Below are 17,020 nucleotides of genomic sequence, written 5' to 3'. Positions count from 1 at the left end.
AACACAGGATGCCAGTGTTTATTCAAAAAGACTAATTCTTATGACTAATTATTAGTTAGCTTGATGGAACATTTCTTTAAATGAAACACCAATATATCACCCATCAGTGTCTTTCAAACACAAACTTTTTCATGTTACGAACACATGACCCAGGATAGACTCTTAAGTAGGCATAACTCTAAGTAAGGTCAAAACAAATAATTTGCACTAAGATAGAACTGGACTTTATACACACAAACTCCTAAAGGCTCCTCTTCCCCCAAATTAGCTTTATATTTCAGCGATTCAGACAACAGCCTTACTGCAGCATGCGCTAGGTCTATAGGTGAATTTTAATTTTGGTAAGTCTGGTAGTTTAATCACAAGTCTTTTTGAAGTATGGAAACATGGAATTTAGGGCTTTAAACTGAATTTATCAGATATATTTCTATGATAAAACAATATAGCCTACCAAAATAATTCTACATACCCCTGTAAAGAACACATGACCCTCAGGAGAGCACAGCACTCCATTGAAAAAACAAAGTTTGGGTTCTTTTGTTTTGTTTGTTTTTTAAATTACACTTTGGTTGATAATCAAAACTTTTGGGTAAGATTTACTTGAATACAGAGAAATATATCTTTAAAATCCAAGATTACCAACACCAATGAATTAGAACTATCACTATTATCAAGAGCTCCAGAAACCTCAAACCACAAGAGGAATATGCAAGCTGCCTGCCCAGCCCTTAGACCGTACGGGCAGAACGACAGGTCTGCAACGCCGTACTTTCCTGGTTTGTCCCCTTTCCCCGCACTGTGTGTATCGTAGCTGGGTGCCAAGCCCTTTCCCCCCCCATATACAGCAGGAAAAATGAAACTGTGAGCTGCAGTGACACACTAACACGTAACAACTTTCCTGGGGTTACCGGTTGACATAGTCTGTGTGTGTGAGGGCGGGGGGGGTCATACAATGTCCCCTCACAGCATGCCACATCTGCAGTGAGTGACAAGGGCAGGGCAATGTCATACCAGTGAACCTCTCAGCAGTTCCTTGGCAAAAGGGAGGCTGTGGCCCTCTTTAGTCATCAGCTCCCACACCCTTAGGCTTCGTTTTGCACGTGCCATTCCTATCATGCATTAAAGTGATTCTTCAGGTATTACATAAAGAGTAAATGTCAGCCTTGATTTTTGTGTGTGCACATGCACGTATTTGTGGATTATGTTGTTTATTTAGTCAGGTTAGCTAAAAAAAAAAAAGTTGAGGTATTCACTTTCTGATGTTGTTACGAATGAGAAGGATGAATAAGATAAAAAATACAAGGGCATTACTTAGCCACCTGATGACTTCTGTAAGTATATTTTGAAGCTTTGTATAGTGCAGGTTACTATGTATTTAATAAATCCAATGGATTAGCACAGTAAGAAAAAAAGAGGAAAACAGACTAACAAGGCATTCAATTTCATTTTCTATTATTTTTCCAGGTCACCCAAAAGTTGTTTGTTTTGTTGACTTATTTTTTTGTTTTGGTTGGTTGGTTGTTTCTTTTTTTTTTTTGAGAAGTCAAAAGCCTGTGTTTGGTCCTGGAGCATGCAGATGCCATCACTACCCTGCACTGAATTGGTTTCCCCAGACCAAGCCTTTCTTCTTATTGATAGGAGAAACACAAACACCGCTGCTGATTTTATCAATACCAGTGTGGCGTTTTAAGCACTCTATTGCTTAGGATGGCACACAGCAAGAGTAGAAGTTACACGAGCATTGTTAAACAAAGGAAAGCATGCTCACCATGCAGACCAAAGCACAGCACAAAGAGGCGTTCATTTGTTTTAGATGACGGAGCTGTGATTACAGTCAGAGCAAATGCCAAATACAAGGGTAGAGCACACTAGCCTGTAAGATGTAAAGAACAAATTTCAAGATTTTAACTTTGATGTAGAAACAACTACTTTAAAGTAGACCCAGAATCCATCCTCTCTCTGAAGGAGCCTTTATAGCTTATCTGGATAAGGTTTCCATTTTTAATGAGGGCAGGGCAGGAGGGTTTCCAGGCCTGTGAGTACTAGCTATGTGATGCAACATACCAGACCTCTCAAAGTACCCACACAGGAAACATTTCATCACACTGTCAACATTAACTTTGTATTACTGTGCTTTTGCTGGTTGTTTCAGTCTTAAGTATCCCTTTGAATTAGTTTAAAAAACAAAACAAAAGGGTAAACTTTCCCAGGAAATAAGTACTGAATAACAGGGAAGGTTCTGTTTATTTAGAGGTCTGCCATTCCTTTAAAGCCTATTTTATATTATATCCATTAAAACCCGCAAGATACTTTCTTTTCTCTCTCCTCTGTAAAACTGTTTTAGCTACATTCTGGAAGTCAACAGGCATGGTAGGACATTCCTTTGTCAGCACAGCCCTGAACAGTCAGCTTCCCAGGTTTCTCTTCTGCGAGCCTGTATTTACAGGCTGCTCTTCTGAGAAAAAGGAATTTATGTTTGCTTATGGCCTTGCCATGAACAGAACATATCAAAAAGCACCAGATTGCTTAAGATGACCTGTACCGATTCCAGAGGACAAAATTTATAGCAAAGTCATCTCATTTTTTCACTAGTTTTGCATGAATTTGATATCTAAATCCAAAGAAAGTAAACGGTCAATACAACATGACACCGATATAACTGGACTGCTTAAAGGAGTAGAGTTAACTTAAGTGTGTTTGAGAACTAACAGCAAAATACTTCAGTAAATGTTTTTACAGACCTTTAAATGATAACATCATCTTCAGAAATATGAAAACATTTGATAATAAACCAGTAAGATTTGGTAAATAGTACAATAGAACAATCCCCCCAAAAGCTTTCCTTTGGGCTCAAAGCTGTAAATGCATTGCAGCTGTAAGTTCATTTGCATGATTAAATGCACTTACAAGTTTCAGTGCTTTCCCTAGTACAACACACCATCCAGAATGAAGGTTACAGATCCAACACTGCCATCGCTACTCAACCAAAACTATGATTCTTAAGGGAATTTTGCCCGATTAGAATTGGTGTGTTTTGGAAGGGCTGAGTTTATAGAAAGAAAAAGTTCAAAACAAGTGCCTAATGCCCATATGCAAAATATTTTTAATTCTCCAAATAACGAGGCATTTTGGAAAGTTTAAAAGTCTACCAACAGAAACCGGACTACCCTCACCAGTCCGTACTTTGTGGCAGTGCTCGAGTGTACCACCATAAATCTGATTATCAGCTCGGGACGCAGGCAAGCAACTTAATTCAGCGTTAAGCAATTTTTAGGCTCTGGGCCGTATGAAGAAACGGTTTAAGCGGAGGACCACAAGCACCAAAATCTCCAAACCACCTTATCATCAAAACACACTGAGGGAATTACGGTTCTCTGGAGAGCTGAGCCTGCTAGAGAGGGAGCAACCAGCTCTAAAGCCTGCCTTGTCCCGGAGCTGCCGCTCCTGGCTGTAAAGCGGCCCAACCCGTGCGGTCGGGCCCGCCCGGGGGGCTGCGGCGGAGCCCGGCAGAACGCTGCGGCGGCGGGGAGGAGGCGGCCGGGGCACAAACCGCCTCAGCCGTGCCACGGCGAGCGGAGCCGAGCCTCTATTGCCTCCGCCCCGAGTCCCTTCGCGTAATTTACAAGCGAGCACAAGCAGTCTGACACACTAGGGTGGGCGAGATCACTCACAAGGGAGGGAGAGGGAAGAAAAAAAAAAAAAAGAAGAAAAAAAGTTTGCTCCCTTTCTGCGTGAAGAGCCAAGGCTGCCCTGAGCCCTACCGCGGCCCTCGCCTGTGGGGAGGCGGCCAACGGCCCCCGCCTCAGCCGCCTCCGGTGCCGGCCAGCGGGGGCAAAGGTGGCCGCCGTCTCCTCAGGCGAGGCGTTGGCGGGCAGCCCCCTCCCCGTACACTTACATAGTACTCACTTTGTAAGTGCTCTCCGTCAGCTTGTTCACCTCCTCGGGGTCCCGAGACATGGTGCCGGCGAGGAGGCGGCCGGTGGGAAGAGCTTCGTCCTCCGGAGAGCGCCTCCGCTCCAGCCCAGCGCCGCCACAGCAGACTGAGCTGCTCCCTCCGCCCCTAAGAAACTGTCAAAAACTTGTCGAACCAGCCGGGCAGCGCCGCCGGGGCGGAGCCTGCGGGGTCGCGGCTGCCAGACGCGGCAGGACTGGCTCGGCGGCGGGGCTGGGATCGCCTCACCTCGCCTCAGCGGGAGGGCGGGCGGCCCGCGCCGCCTCTACCTGAGTTGTAGCCGCCTGCTTCGTCCGTGGCGGTGGCGACGCCTTCTCCTCCCCGCCTCCCTCTCCGGGAGCGCCTGCCGAGCCGTTCCTCTGCAGTCTCGGGGCTCCGGTGGTCGTGACCCCGCGGAGTGCCCCCGTGCCGTGTGGAGGCCCTTTCAGGAGGCAGCTTTGCTGTGGGTGCCCAGCGAAGTCGGAGGTAAACTTCCTCCCAGCAATTAAGTGAGGGTTCTGTAATAATTAATTAATTAGTCTTGTCAGAATTAGTTAGCATAGCCCTAGCGGTGCTGGTGAGGCTGGGGTGGTCCCCTTCCTTCCTTCCACAGCAGCTCCACATGAGGGAGAGGCGTGGGGGTTTCCTCAGGGCCTCTCAGGCAAGGACAAAAATGTATTTGTCCTGAATCCTGATCTAGTGCAACTACTTGAGCTTTGTGCTACATGTTTAACTTTTCTATTTCTTTTAAATGCACACGAATAAAACGGTGCCCCCAATCATCTTTCCTTTGTGAAAGGACTCATGAGGCCTGCATGGGCCTGGGAGGGTGAGGAAGGCTGGGGTAAGCTATAAATTTTTGTGGACCATAAATGGTCCAGAGATTGTGCGATTAGTTTAAAGTATGCTAGTTGGAATATCTTTCTGATAATGTAATACCAGCACTATCTTGAAGGACTTTGTGGGAATTTCATAACCTTGGGTATTTAAAACTCGGACGCAGTGGTAAGTATTGAGCACGTGAGGCGTAATCAACATCCGTACACCTTGGACAGCCTTCTCTTGGTCGCTGTCTCTCCCTTTGTTTCCCCCACTTTATTGCAGCAATAAAATCATGGCAGGCATGCAGCAAAAACTGGACTTGGAACAGAACCCTAGATGTTGGACTCTGGTGTGGGAGAGGATTGTTATCAGGTTTTAAGAGCTGTAAAAATGTTTTCATTCAAGCACGTGCAGGTGTTTATACCTTTAGAACTACAACTTACCTTCTGGGAAAAAAGTGTGCACTTAGAGTGTTATCTTAAATACAGCTAAAATGCTGGGTTGAGAAGGAGTTTTATGAGACTTCATGCTCCCTGGTAAAGTCTTGCAGGCTTCTGGTATTTATGGTATTAATCACTGTAATAATCCAATTTGTAATGTTATCCTATAGGTACAGTGAATTATTTTGGGCCCAAATCTACAATTTACGTTCCCACTAAGCCATGTTTGCTCATACACACAGTCCTATTGAATGTGATGTGGCTGCTTGCCTGAGCGTGGGATGAAGAATTGCATTGTTTATTCCCAAGTCTTTTGTCTGAAGAGTTTTTTACAACTCTGGAAACAGACTGTGCTTGGGTACTACTGCTTTTGTGTAACCATATGCTAATGCATGAAAAGGATGTTTTTCCCTAACAGGCTGGTATTCAAATTTGAGGGAGCAGGTATGCAAAGGAAGATGTAGAAAAGGACTTTTCCTTTCCTGACTCCTGCTAAAGCAGCTGGGAGTATATTGTATAGCAGGGAGTGTATTACTCCCGTTAGGGGCAAAGCATTTGTCTTCTTTCCTCTGAATGTTACAGAGCTCTAGGAGCTCACCTAGGATTCAGTGTGTTTGTTTCCAGTTGGCGTGCTAAGGTTAGTCATAGTAAATGGCAATGTAAGTATTAATGAAATATGCATATCAGAAAGAAACTATATGAATAATTTATGTAGACAGAATTGTTTAAAAATGTTATGATACTTAAAATATCATGGGGATGCTCAACATTTCAAAATATACATTTCTAAAAGTCTTTTTACTTTGTAAGCAGATGTAAATATTTTAAAGGTCTACTGAACTTCATATTCTCTTGTGTTCTTCTTGACCTTCGATATTAGTTTCTGCGGTCTTCATGTATATATAATTTTTAGAAGTTTTATGTAATCTTCTCTAAGTTTTTAGTGCTGTAGACTATTAAAAAAAGGGAAAGTAAAGATTGAAATTAATAATGCAATGGTGAAGTAGTGAAAAAAAAAAAAAAAGAAAAGAAAACAAGAAGAAGCAGTTTTAAAGTATACCTAAGTGGGAAATGAAGCTAGCAAGGAAGAATCCTTAATTTGTGGTAATGATTGCTTCTATTAATTCATCTATGTACAGATTAAAATAAAAATGACCATAAGTGGTTGAGACAACATAGGAAAAAATGTTAGCAGATGGAAATCAGCAGGATTGACCTTTCTTTTAAAGTAAAAGAATTAAGAATGCTTTCTTCAGATTTCTGAAATGAGCATAATAACTTGCAGAACCATGATGAGATTAGGTTGTTTATTGACAAAAAAAACAACAACCTGTTTTATTCTTGAAATGAGATGTTAGTATAAAAACAATAGTGTGGAAAATATTTTTTATATCTTTATTCATGTTTTCCTTTGTCACTATAGTGTGATATTGTTTTTCCCAAATCTTGAGAATATTACAAGTGTATACAGCAGTTGGAAGCATTTTCTGTATTTTGTTTCTGTTGTGGGCTTAGAAATTTTTGATGTATCAATCATAATAATTAGTAGTATAGCTCTTCTGGATTAGTGTTGTGTTTTACTGTGTGACTGAAAAAAATTGAAACTTGTCTTGCAAATCCAATTCTTAATTTACAAGTATCTAGACCTTTGCTATAAATCATAAATTTTCAAAATCACTTAGGAAAAAAGTCTGTTTGAGCCTGTAATACAAATGCAACTATTTTGTTCTCTTAATAGGGATTTTTGATCTTACATTGTGTTAGGATTAGTGTTACATTTCTGACTTAGCTAGAATTAATCCTGATGTGTGCAAACAACGTGAATTTAGAATGGTTGAATGAGCTCTCATTTTTGCAAGTTACTTAAAGATGCTCTTACTTTTAAGTGTGTGTGCAGTAGTCCTGTAGTAACATACCAACGTGTTTTGTCTGATCAGGACAGAATATTTAATAGCTTGCAAACGTGAAACCCTAATGAATACATCTTTATGCTCTGTTGCCTACATACTACTGTAAGCATTTATAATAAGCATGCTATTATGAGATATATTATTTTTATTTAGAAGTCCCTGTTTTATCGTATCCATCCATAGCACTGAATTTTGAGTGCAGCAGTGTTTGAGTACTCAGGGTTGTGCATTTTGGAATTGTTTCCTTGAGACTCTGTAGAGTACTTGCTAACTTTGCTCAGAGGAGGAGTTCAGAGCCAGAGTCTAGATGTGTTCACTAATCATATACACTCTCTGAACTGATTGGAACTAAAATTAATCTAATTACTTTTTTTGACCCTTACTTTTAACATACATTATTTCGATGGCCAGAAAAGAGGAAGGGAATATTCTTACTTTGGTGGTGAACTCATGCTGGGGTATAATGATATCTGTTGACTCTATCTTTGTACTGCACCTCGAACAATAACTGAATCTCAAGAATAATTCAGGTTAGAGGGAACCTGGCAGGTTAGTAGCTTACCTGGTCCAGTCCCCCATCAGAGTAGGGCTAATTTCAGCATTAGGTTGCTCAGGGCTTCATCCATTTGAATTTTGAAAGTCTCCAGGAAGCCAGAGTTGAGGAACAGAACTGAAACAGTTCTATTTGAAACAACCTGTAACAAGTTACACAACCAAATAAGTGCTTATATTTATTCCATGTATTTCTTTAAAATCAGTAATATTTTTATGTATGTTTGTTTTCTGTAAGTGTCCTATTTGCATGTCAGTAGCATATTCAGATGTTCTTTGGAAACAATTTAAGCATGCTGTAATAACCCGTTAATGTCAGCTCATCATTAGATCTTTAACATGTGTTTTAAATAGTTTAATATGACTGTAACTAATTACATAAATTGTAGCTAAGCAGCAATTGCATATGCATGATATAGCCAGCTGTGGCCTATTTCATTCCCTGTGGTCATTAGCAGACATTTAACTCGATTAAGGAAAAAAAAATATACACAGCGTGTTATTTAGTGATGTCAAACAACATTCAGAGTCAGAATACAACTTTCTGAACAGGAAATTAAAGTGACTCTACCTGCTTGTTTTTCTGATTGATACGTATTTTTTGTCCTCTGTTGACTTTCAAGTATTTTAATCCCCTTCAATCTGACGATATGAAAGCAGAGTAAAACTGATGCAAAGTGTCATTCAAAAGAAGTATATAAAACTTTTGAAGGCTTACTGAACCTTTTGGTCTGATTCAGCTCTGGCTAATTAAATGGAGTTACTCCATTTTTAAACTGATGCAAACAAGTACAAAATCATTTTGTTCCCTGCTCTTCATTGTCCTGAGCTGGTTTCAAAGCAAATGAGCTGTAACTGAGACCACAGGTCAATTCCATAAGATATTGAGCTCTCTGATCAAGGAAGACACTTAATCAAATGCTTAATGTAAACATGTAATTAATTCACTGTACTTTGGAGGGGTGGGGGGGATCAAGGAAGTGCAAAATGCTTTTTATGAACTCCTCCTCCTCCGTACTAAAAATGGGATGATGGTTTTGTCTTGGAGATGAATGCTTTGGATGTTTGCATTTTGTGCCTCAGTTGTCTCATGTTGCAAATTATTTTGGCAATATTATAAGATTAATTATAATCTTCTTCATTGTGGTTTATTTTATGAGACTGGAAAGAATGTACGGTAAAGAAGAATGCATTTTTAAGGTTTTTTTTTTGAGATTTAGACAAAATTTAGCATTCAAGGGAATCTAATAGTCAGTACTGTTAGCAATGCTAATCTTTTTCTGCTGCTAATTGGAATATTTAATTCAAAACTTTATACCCACACATTTCGTGACTGCTCATTTCTTGCGGAAAGTAGATATGCTTACTTTAATTCATGTGCTGTGTCCACTAGATGGCAAGCAAGCTATGTATGATGGAACAAAATAAACTTGCATAATCTTTATGCTCAAGGCTTTCTCAAAGTGCTTTATAATGTAACAAGATAGATATTAGTGGTAAGCAAATGGAACAGCCTTTATATTGCTCATACACAGCCTTGGAATTTTTTCTCAAGAGTGTAAATGCTGTTAGGATGTTCTTGTTATTAAAATCTAAATATGCCTTGGGATCTGTAACTTTATTTTGGAAGTCGGCACTAGTAGCAAGCCAACATCCTGGTGAAACTCTTGTTATAAGCTTATAATCCATTTAGGTTTCAGGGTTTTATGAGGTGACTCATGCCAAAAACACAGTATTTTAAATAACTACATATTTGTTATTCTCCCTTTTGTAATTTGTCAACTGGGGATTAACTAACAACAAGTGTACTCTGTTCCAAATGGATAAACTGGTTTTGCCTGAGGCTGAGTGTAGAGCACTGCAGCTAAACATAGCATCTGCACGTCGCTGATCTTAGTAATATCAATAGATTGCGTATTATTATAACCAGAGTAAGAATTATCAATATTTGGTAAGCGGTAGAACATAAAGACCTCAACTGGGATGTGATACTATTGCTGGGCTGGGAACTAAACATGCACCAGGTGTAAAGTAGCATTTCTGTGAGTATTTTCAAAGAACTCAAACATAAATTTTGATGCTATCTTTACCTCTTCCTTTTCACAGCTAGAAAAAAGGCAGAACAAGTACATGATACCAGTAATTTGTACTTTAAAAATGGCAAAAATCCTAGAACTGCATTTCCATATTGAAAAGAAACTTGTAGCTCATTAACCGCTCTCTTTTATGCAGCCTTACTGTAATGGGGAATTACTAGAAAAATGTTCAGGGAAGGTTGTATTAATAATAAACAATTTAAAGAAAATACCATTACATTCTTCCTGTAACTCATCATTTAGTTGTGAACATTTTTTAGAAGCTGTACTAATGCCAAGGAAGTAATCCATTTTTATTTTTTAGTAATAAAAATAGGATGATTCCAAAACCATACGTGGATATTTTTGGATTGAACCATACTGAAGTTTCTTTGTATGGACTCCTTATAAGCCTGCCTTCTCCTCTTATGTTCAGTTGCTGTTCTAGGAAGCTGCTGAAGTAGAATATAACACCGCTGTGCCTGCCCACTCCTTGTTTCTAGACACCCACTGGCTAGTGGCAATACTAGCAATGCTTTCTAGAAAATATATGGGCAGTGGTGGCTGATGCTCAACAACGCAAATCTTGGGAGCAATCTGTGCAGCCTCTGATGGATATTTATAATCACGCCTATCACAAGCTTGTGTGCAGCCCGATGGCATGCACTGAATATGTCTCCATAGCAGACTCCAAAGCAGACGCTGTTACTGCCTCCCCTTGAGGTCTTACATCTGGCTTGCAAACTGCCAGAGAAGGGAGATGTTGGAGGCAGTGGGCCGTTCTGCAAAGTTAGGAAGATAATGATTAGATTAGACTAGCAAAGGCAGTCTTGGCGATTTTGATGGAGAGGACAATTCATCTGGTTGTCTGAAACGTGATAGCTCCAGGGTCTAACTACCTCACTTCCAGTCACACTGAGATTGGGCAGAAAGCACGGTTAGGGAAGTTAGAGTGATTACAGGTGGCTTTTCAGCTCCTGATTAACTGTCTTCATTGAAATCAGTACAGTTCCTGTGGATTTGCTGAAAGAGTTTGGCTTGACGTTCATAATTTCTGCTCAGCTTTCTCATTTGAAAATAAAAAAAAATGTGGGCTATATCAGAAGGAGTGATTCCTAGCCTCAAGGCAAAGTGGTGTGGGATGGCTCAAATCCACCTGGTTCTTGGTGGGTTTGCTCTCGGGCATTCTAACTGCATCCATGCTGGCCAGATTTGGTTTGGGTCACTGCTGCACTCCACCTGTAGGGCTGTAAACCCTTAACCATTACTTTGTTTTCTGTTTTTCATTTCAAAGTGCCTGAACTAATCTGAGGGCTGTGTTGTAGCTTGCCTGAGTAGCATTTGCATGGAATGATACTGCAGATACGAGGTGCATGCCCTGGGGCTTGGCACGAGGGATGCGATAGTCTGAGGGTGGATTGAACTCCAGAGCATTACAGCAGTGTGCTGAGTGGAGGCAGCTAAATCCAATGTGGTTGTACGTGTTCAGCCTTTAAGGTGGGTCCCTGCAATGAGCTTTTCTCAGGGTGCAGCTCAAATTTCATTTTAAAGGTAAGTTAGCAGCAGAAGAGATCCTGCATATAAAGTAACACATGTTATGTAGATGATCAGGGGACTGGGACCTAGGTGTGAACTACGGGCCTTATTTGTCATCCTCACCTGACATGCGAGGGGAAGAAAGCACTTGGCTTCTGATAACTGTGCAGTGGGCCGCTGACTTGAAGTAGGGTTCTAAGGCATATTTCTTCAATAATATTAAGCCAGTGAATTATTAGAGTTATCTATAACTTACTAGGTAAGAATTGTTTGTGTTGTGATACAATATAGACATTGCAGCTGCTCAGTTGTATGGCTTCTGAGGAAGAAGCATTTTACTATTTCTTTTGCCCTTTTCACATAAGGACTATCGTTTCAGTTTCAGGTATTCCTGGGGATCTTTCAGAACTAACTGTCCTGGAACCAGAAACCGTGCGTCTGGATGCAGGAGATAAATGGAGTTGTTTCTATGCTGCATATTACTGCCGCTCCATGCTAGAATTCACTGAATCGAATATTGAGATTCTCATTAACTTCAGGGGTTTCTAAATGGATGATATGTTAAATTTTGAAGCTTTTTTTCATATAGAAAGCCTGTATAATACTTCTTGTCCAAACTAGGAAAGAAGGCATGTAGAAGATATTCTTTTGACCAATCTTGTCTATGAGATTCACATCTCTCTTAAATTTAGGACAAAATTTTGGTTGAACTAGAACCAATGGGAGTTTTTGATTTGTTTCAGTGAAGCCCAGCTTTCATTTTTATTCTCTTAATTTGTGTTAAACTTCGAGGAATGTGAACTTTTAAGAGAGAAAACAGTTCCTCAGAAACTCTTCCACTGATAGGATTTGTGAAACGTAATTTGATACTATTTCCTCCTTCTTTGACTCTTAAAATACCAGGAGATAGCTGTTGTACATGCCACATTTTTATTGCCTGCCCTTCATCAGTCAGTTGATTGTGCTGTGTGTGGAGATGGAATTTCTTTGTAAAGCTGTTTTTCATTAGTATCAAGGAATATACATACTTTGCAGCTAAAGCCTTATATAAAGTTTTATCTCTCTGCCCACATTGTTACTATTGTAGTACTGCTTAGCAACTAAAAGTAAATCAAAAGAACAACAATGAAAAACCACTCAAACCCCTTCTTTACAATAGAAAGAAGGGCCTAAGCTTCAAAATTCAGATTTCAGTTTGGATCTAAAATTTCAGGGATCTGACATTGGTTTTATACTTTGAAGTGTGAAAAGTCATCAGTGTGACCTGGTTCTGCTTTTGGGTGTTCTGTATATAGCATTTACAGACCAAGACACAAGGATGAAACAAAAGTATTACCATACATAGTAATGAATTAAAAAAAGACAATTATGATTGTCCCCTTTTTGGAATACCCAGAGAAGATGTAATATTTTACTGGGAGCTTATTCCAGATCAGTACACTAAGTCCCCTTCCTCCCCCAGTTGACAGAACAGATGGTTCATCTATCTCCTACAATTTCTGAATCCTTCAAAATCCACACTGCAAAGAAATGGAGGTAGGTCTTTCTTTCAAGTCCTATACCTCTAGTCCATTTTAATTCTCAATTTCATGGCTAACACTTCAAGTATTAACCTGGTTTGTTGGTTTTTCTGGAAATATCTAAGGGATGAGATGGTGCGTAGAATTAATACTGCTGATGAAAATATCAATACGAGTAGCACTTCTTCAGCACTGTAGGGGAAATGTACAGGGAGAGTATCTACAACCTCTTTTCCCCAAACTTTATTATATAAGCCCTTTCAGCAGCAGAACTACTTTACTGTGAGAGCTGCGTTCTGGGGAGTGTGACCAGCTTAGGTCTGTCTATGTCCCGTGGATGGCTCTTTAGGCAAAAAAGGATATTGCAAATTATAAAGGTAAGATAACAGCTGTAACAGTGCAACAATGACAACGTTACAAGCGGAGGGCTGAAATCTGGGTTTATTGTGGTTGGCTATGTATTCATAATGGAATAATACCTATAAAAAGAATCAAAGCATCCTTGACAGTCAAGGATCAAAATCTGTACTCACAGAGAACAAAAAGGTGAAAGATAGGCAGCATTGCAGCAAATGGACAAGGAGATCTCCAACACCTTCATTAGTAGCAACAATGAAACTAATTACTGGAATAACTGCCAGCAAGGAGGGGATAAAAGGATAGTTAATTTTTTAAATTTCCTTTCATTGTGGGGAATTTTCCAAGACTTCAAGAGAACTATGTCAGCCACCTAGCATCACGTCAGGAATGACGTCAAAATGACCAAGTCAAATAATCTGTGTAATTGGGAATTCAAAACCATACATTGCTTACACTGATGGATAGCTTTTTAGAGAAATGAACATTTTGTTATGGTGATTCACCAGCTAGCAGCTGGATGTTTTTCCAAAAATATTCAGAAATATTCAGCTTGCTAAGTAGAGCCAACAGTTTGTGCTGTTTGGGTAATGTTAATGGGTTAATGTAAAAATGTGCAATATTTTGTTAGCTCTTAGCTTCTAGACAATGCGGGCCAAAATCACATCTCTTCTTCAGCAGCAGCACAAAGTAGTTGCAAAGGCAGACAAAGTGGCTAGGTAGGAATTTCACTTCCATAGGAGGAATCCCTTGATAACAGACAACTACCATAGCAGCTTAATGTAAACTTCTCTAGTGTCCAATCTGTTGAAATTCCTGAGCAAAATGGGAGTTGAAAATTTGTTTCTGCTTCTGAGTTAATCTCAGCTATCAGCACAGTCCACCAAGAAAGTGGGTAGCAGCAGATGAATTAGGGCAATGCTGTAGCTGGAATTCTGTTTGATGTTAATGCTAGTCTGACTCACACTGTGATCTAGATTTTACCACAGCTGCCGTGGAGTTTGAGGTCTGAAGATGGAGCTCCCTGGCTGCCACCCAGCCTGTAGTATCAGATGCAGCTGGGATCAGGTACACTGCAGTTTCTGAGCTCCTTTTTCTTTGCCAGTTTTGAGTCAGTCTCTTATTCTATTTTCTTGAATTTTCAATTTCTTCTGCCCCACCTACAAGTACTATTTACCAATATAATAGAATGAAAATATTGTATAAAATAAACCACATACGCACAAACTAAAAGAAGTCCTGTGCCACCTTTTTCAGATCTCTAACATTATGTTCCCTTTCTCCTTGCCTTTCCTGCTCATTTGATGGCTCTTTTGCATCTCAGTTTCTCTCTGTACTCATTGATTACAGATGTAATATTTCCCATATCATTTTCAGAGCTATAAAAATAGGCTACAGTGCAGAAAATATTTTAGAGAGGGGCTGGTTTAATTGAGTTAATAAGGTTATGTGTTGGAGAATAGTGACACATTATTTATTTGCAGGGAATTGTCAGTGAAGTTTCTGGTTTACCCCCTTTCACTCTATCTACTGATTCATTCTCACCTGTTTTCTGAGATTTTAGTGACCATGTAGAAAAATAATGTGACCTAAATAGCTCACATTCATTAGAACATGATTATCATGAAGTAGGAGGGCTAGCAGATAGACTTTAAATGAGAATGTAACATAGGTAGCTCTTTCTTTTTTGTGAAAGTGTGAAAAATTGAGTTACATTTTTTTTAAGTTAAGGCAACTAGGTCTCCAGCATGATTTGTGTACCTGCTATACATAGAGTGATGTGAAATAAGGCGGAAGTGGCATCCTTCCCACTACTTCCTCCTGCTTTTATTGATTTAAGTGAGGCTCTTGGGTATCTGATCCTATCCTGATGCCTCAAGATTTATTCGTGTAACTCCCCATGCATCAGCATGATATTATACCACTTGTTCTTCAGGGAAAATAATTAAGTGAATTACTAATGCATAAAATGCTCAAGTTAAAATGCTTAAATATTCCATTTGATGCAGTTATATATAGCTTAATGTAATAAGTGCAGTATCCTCTTAGTCAGAATGCCTTGTGTGGTATCCTCTTAGTCAGAATGTTTTGGCTTTCATCTCCATTAAATGGAATACTAATTAACAGTTGATTCAAATTTCGTCAAGGTTGCTGTGTTGTTATATTCTTAAACAAGATCAGACGGACTTGTGCAAAGCATTTGACACTGTCCCGCATGACATCCTTGTCTCTAAATTGGAGAGATGTGGATTTGATGGATGGACCATTCGATGGATAAGGCATTGGCTGGATGGTCACCGTTGCGGTCAACGGCTTGATGTCCAAGTGGAGATCAGTGACGAGTGGCATTCCTCAGGGATCGGCGTTGGGACCAGCGCTGTTTAACATCTTTGTTGGCGACATGGACAGTGGGATTGAGTGCACCCTCAGCAAGTTTGCCAACAATGCCAAGCTGTGTGGTGTCATCGACACGCTGGAGGGAAGAGATGCCTTGGTCCCTTGAGAGGGACCTTGACAGGCTTGAGAGGTGGGCCTGTGTGAACCGCATGAAGTTCAACAAGGCCAAGTGCAAGGTCCTGCACGTGGGTCGGCACAATCTCAAGCACAACTACAGGCTGGGCGGAGAATGGATTCAGAGCAGCCCTGAGGAGAAGAACTTGGGGATGTTGGTTGATGAGAAGCTCAACGTGACCCAGCAATGTGCGCTTGCAGCCCAGAAAGCCAACCGTGTCCTGGGCTACATCAAAAGTGGCGTGACCAGCAGGTCGAGGGAGGGGATTCTCCCCCTCTATTCCACTCTCGTGAGAACCCCCCTGCAGTACTGCATCCAGCTCTGGAGTCCCCAGGCCAAGAAGGACATGGACTTGTTGGAGCGAGTCCAGAGGAGGCCACGAAGATGATCCAAGGGCTGGAGCACCTCTCCTATGAGGACAGGCTGAGAGAGTTGGGATTGTTCAGCCTGGAGAAGAGAAGGCTCTGGGGAGACCTTCCAGCACCTACAGGGCTACAGGAAAGCTGGAGAGGGACTGTTTACAAGGGCATGGAGTGACAGGATAAGGGGGAATGGCGTTAAGCTGAGGAAGGGGAGATTTAGATTAGATATTAGGAAAAAAAATCTTCTCTATGAGGGTGGTGAGGCACTGGGACAGGTTGCCCAGAGAGGTTGCGGAGGCCCCATCCCTGGCAGTGTTCAAGGCCAGGTTGGATGGGGTTTTGGGCAACCTGGTCTGGTGGAGGGTGTCCCTGTCCATGGCAGGGGGTGGAACTAGATGGGCTTTAAGGTCCCTTCCAACCCAAACCAGTCTGGGATTCTGAGGTTCAGAAGGACTAACCTGTATATAAATTCAGGTCAGTGCAATAGTGTTATTACCGTATATAAATGCAGACTTTTGAACTGCAGTTATAAATACTGTGCTGTCACACAGGGTTTCTAAAATGAGACAGGAACTTAATCTATTGACTGACTTGTAGCAGAAGTTGCTCCTAGGGAAGGCAAGTTGTTCAGCTTAAGTACAGTTATTGCAAAGAAAGTAAGAATAATAACCAAATACAGCCAGTGATGAAGCAGGTAATAGAATTCAGTCTTTCATTGAAGGAACTAGCATGAAAATGCAATTCCAGAAGAGCTGCATGTAAAACTCAGCAACTAGTGGGTGCACATGAAGTTCCCAGTATCTTGGCCAAGAAAGGCATCAAATAACTGCTAATTGTCTATAAGCTACTGATAGCTGGAACAGTTAATTCTTTTTCTGATTGCTTTTTTTAAAAATATTTTTTGTTAGAAAGGCTAGTTAATTGAAATTGAACTTTTACATGAGATGGTTTAATTTTGGGGAAAAAAAGTAAGCATTTTTTTATTCCTGAAATTGCTTAATGT

At 40.6% G+C, this 17,020-nt stretch overlaps 1 protein-coding gene across 3 annotated transcripts in view; it reads right to left on the bottom strand.

Moving 5' to 3' along the window:
- The window catches only part of BAIAP2L1 (BAR/IMD domain containing adaptor protein 2 like 1), a 42,032-nt gene extending 37,910 nt beyond the window's left edge, over positions 1-4,122 (bottom strand). The window contains exons 1-2 of one of the 3 annotated variants that reach the window (XM_054843180.1): positions 3,907-4,077; positions 1,769-1,873 (exon numbers count right to left, since the gene is read on the bottom strand). In XM_054843180.1, coding sequence (XP_054699155.1) covers positions 1,769-1,804 — 36 coding nt within the window. In that variant the 5' untranslated portion in view covers positions 1,805-1,873; positions 3,907-4,077. Of the gene's footprint in view, positions 1-1,768; positions 1,874-3,895 lie in introns of all 3 variants that reach the window. The other 2 variants (XM_054843179.1, XM_054843181.1) reach the window with 2 other exon arrangements.
- Positions 4,123-17,020: the final 12,898 nt, after the last annotated feature.

Source organism: Grus americana, chromosome 15, assembly GCF_028858705.1.
Source record: "Grus americana isolate bGruAme1 chromosome 15, bGruAme1.mat, whole genome shotgun sequence".
Taxonomy (NCBI): domain Eukaryota; kingdom Metazoa; phylum Chordata; class Aves; order Gruiformes; family Gruidae; genus Grus; species Grus americana.
Note: the sequence above shows the minus strand (reverse complement) of the source record. Positions and strands in the feature narration are given on the sequence as shown.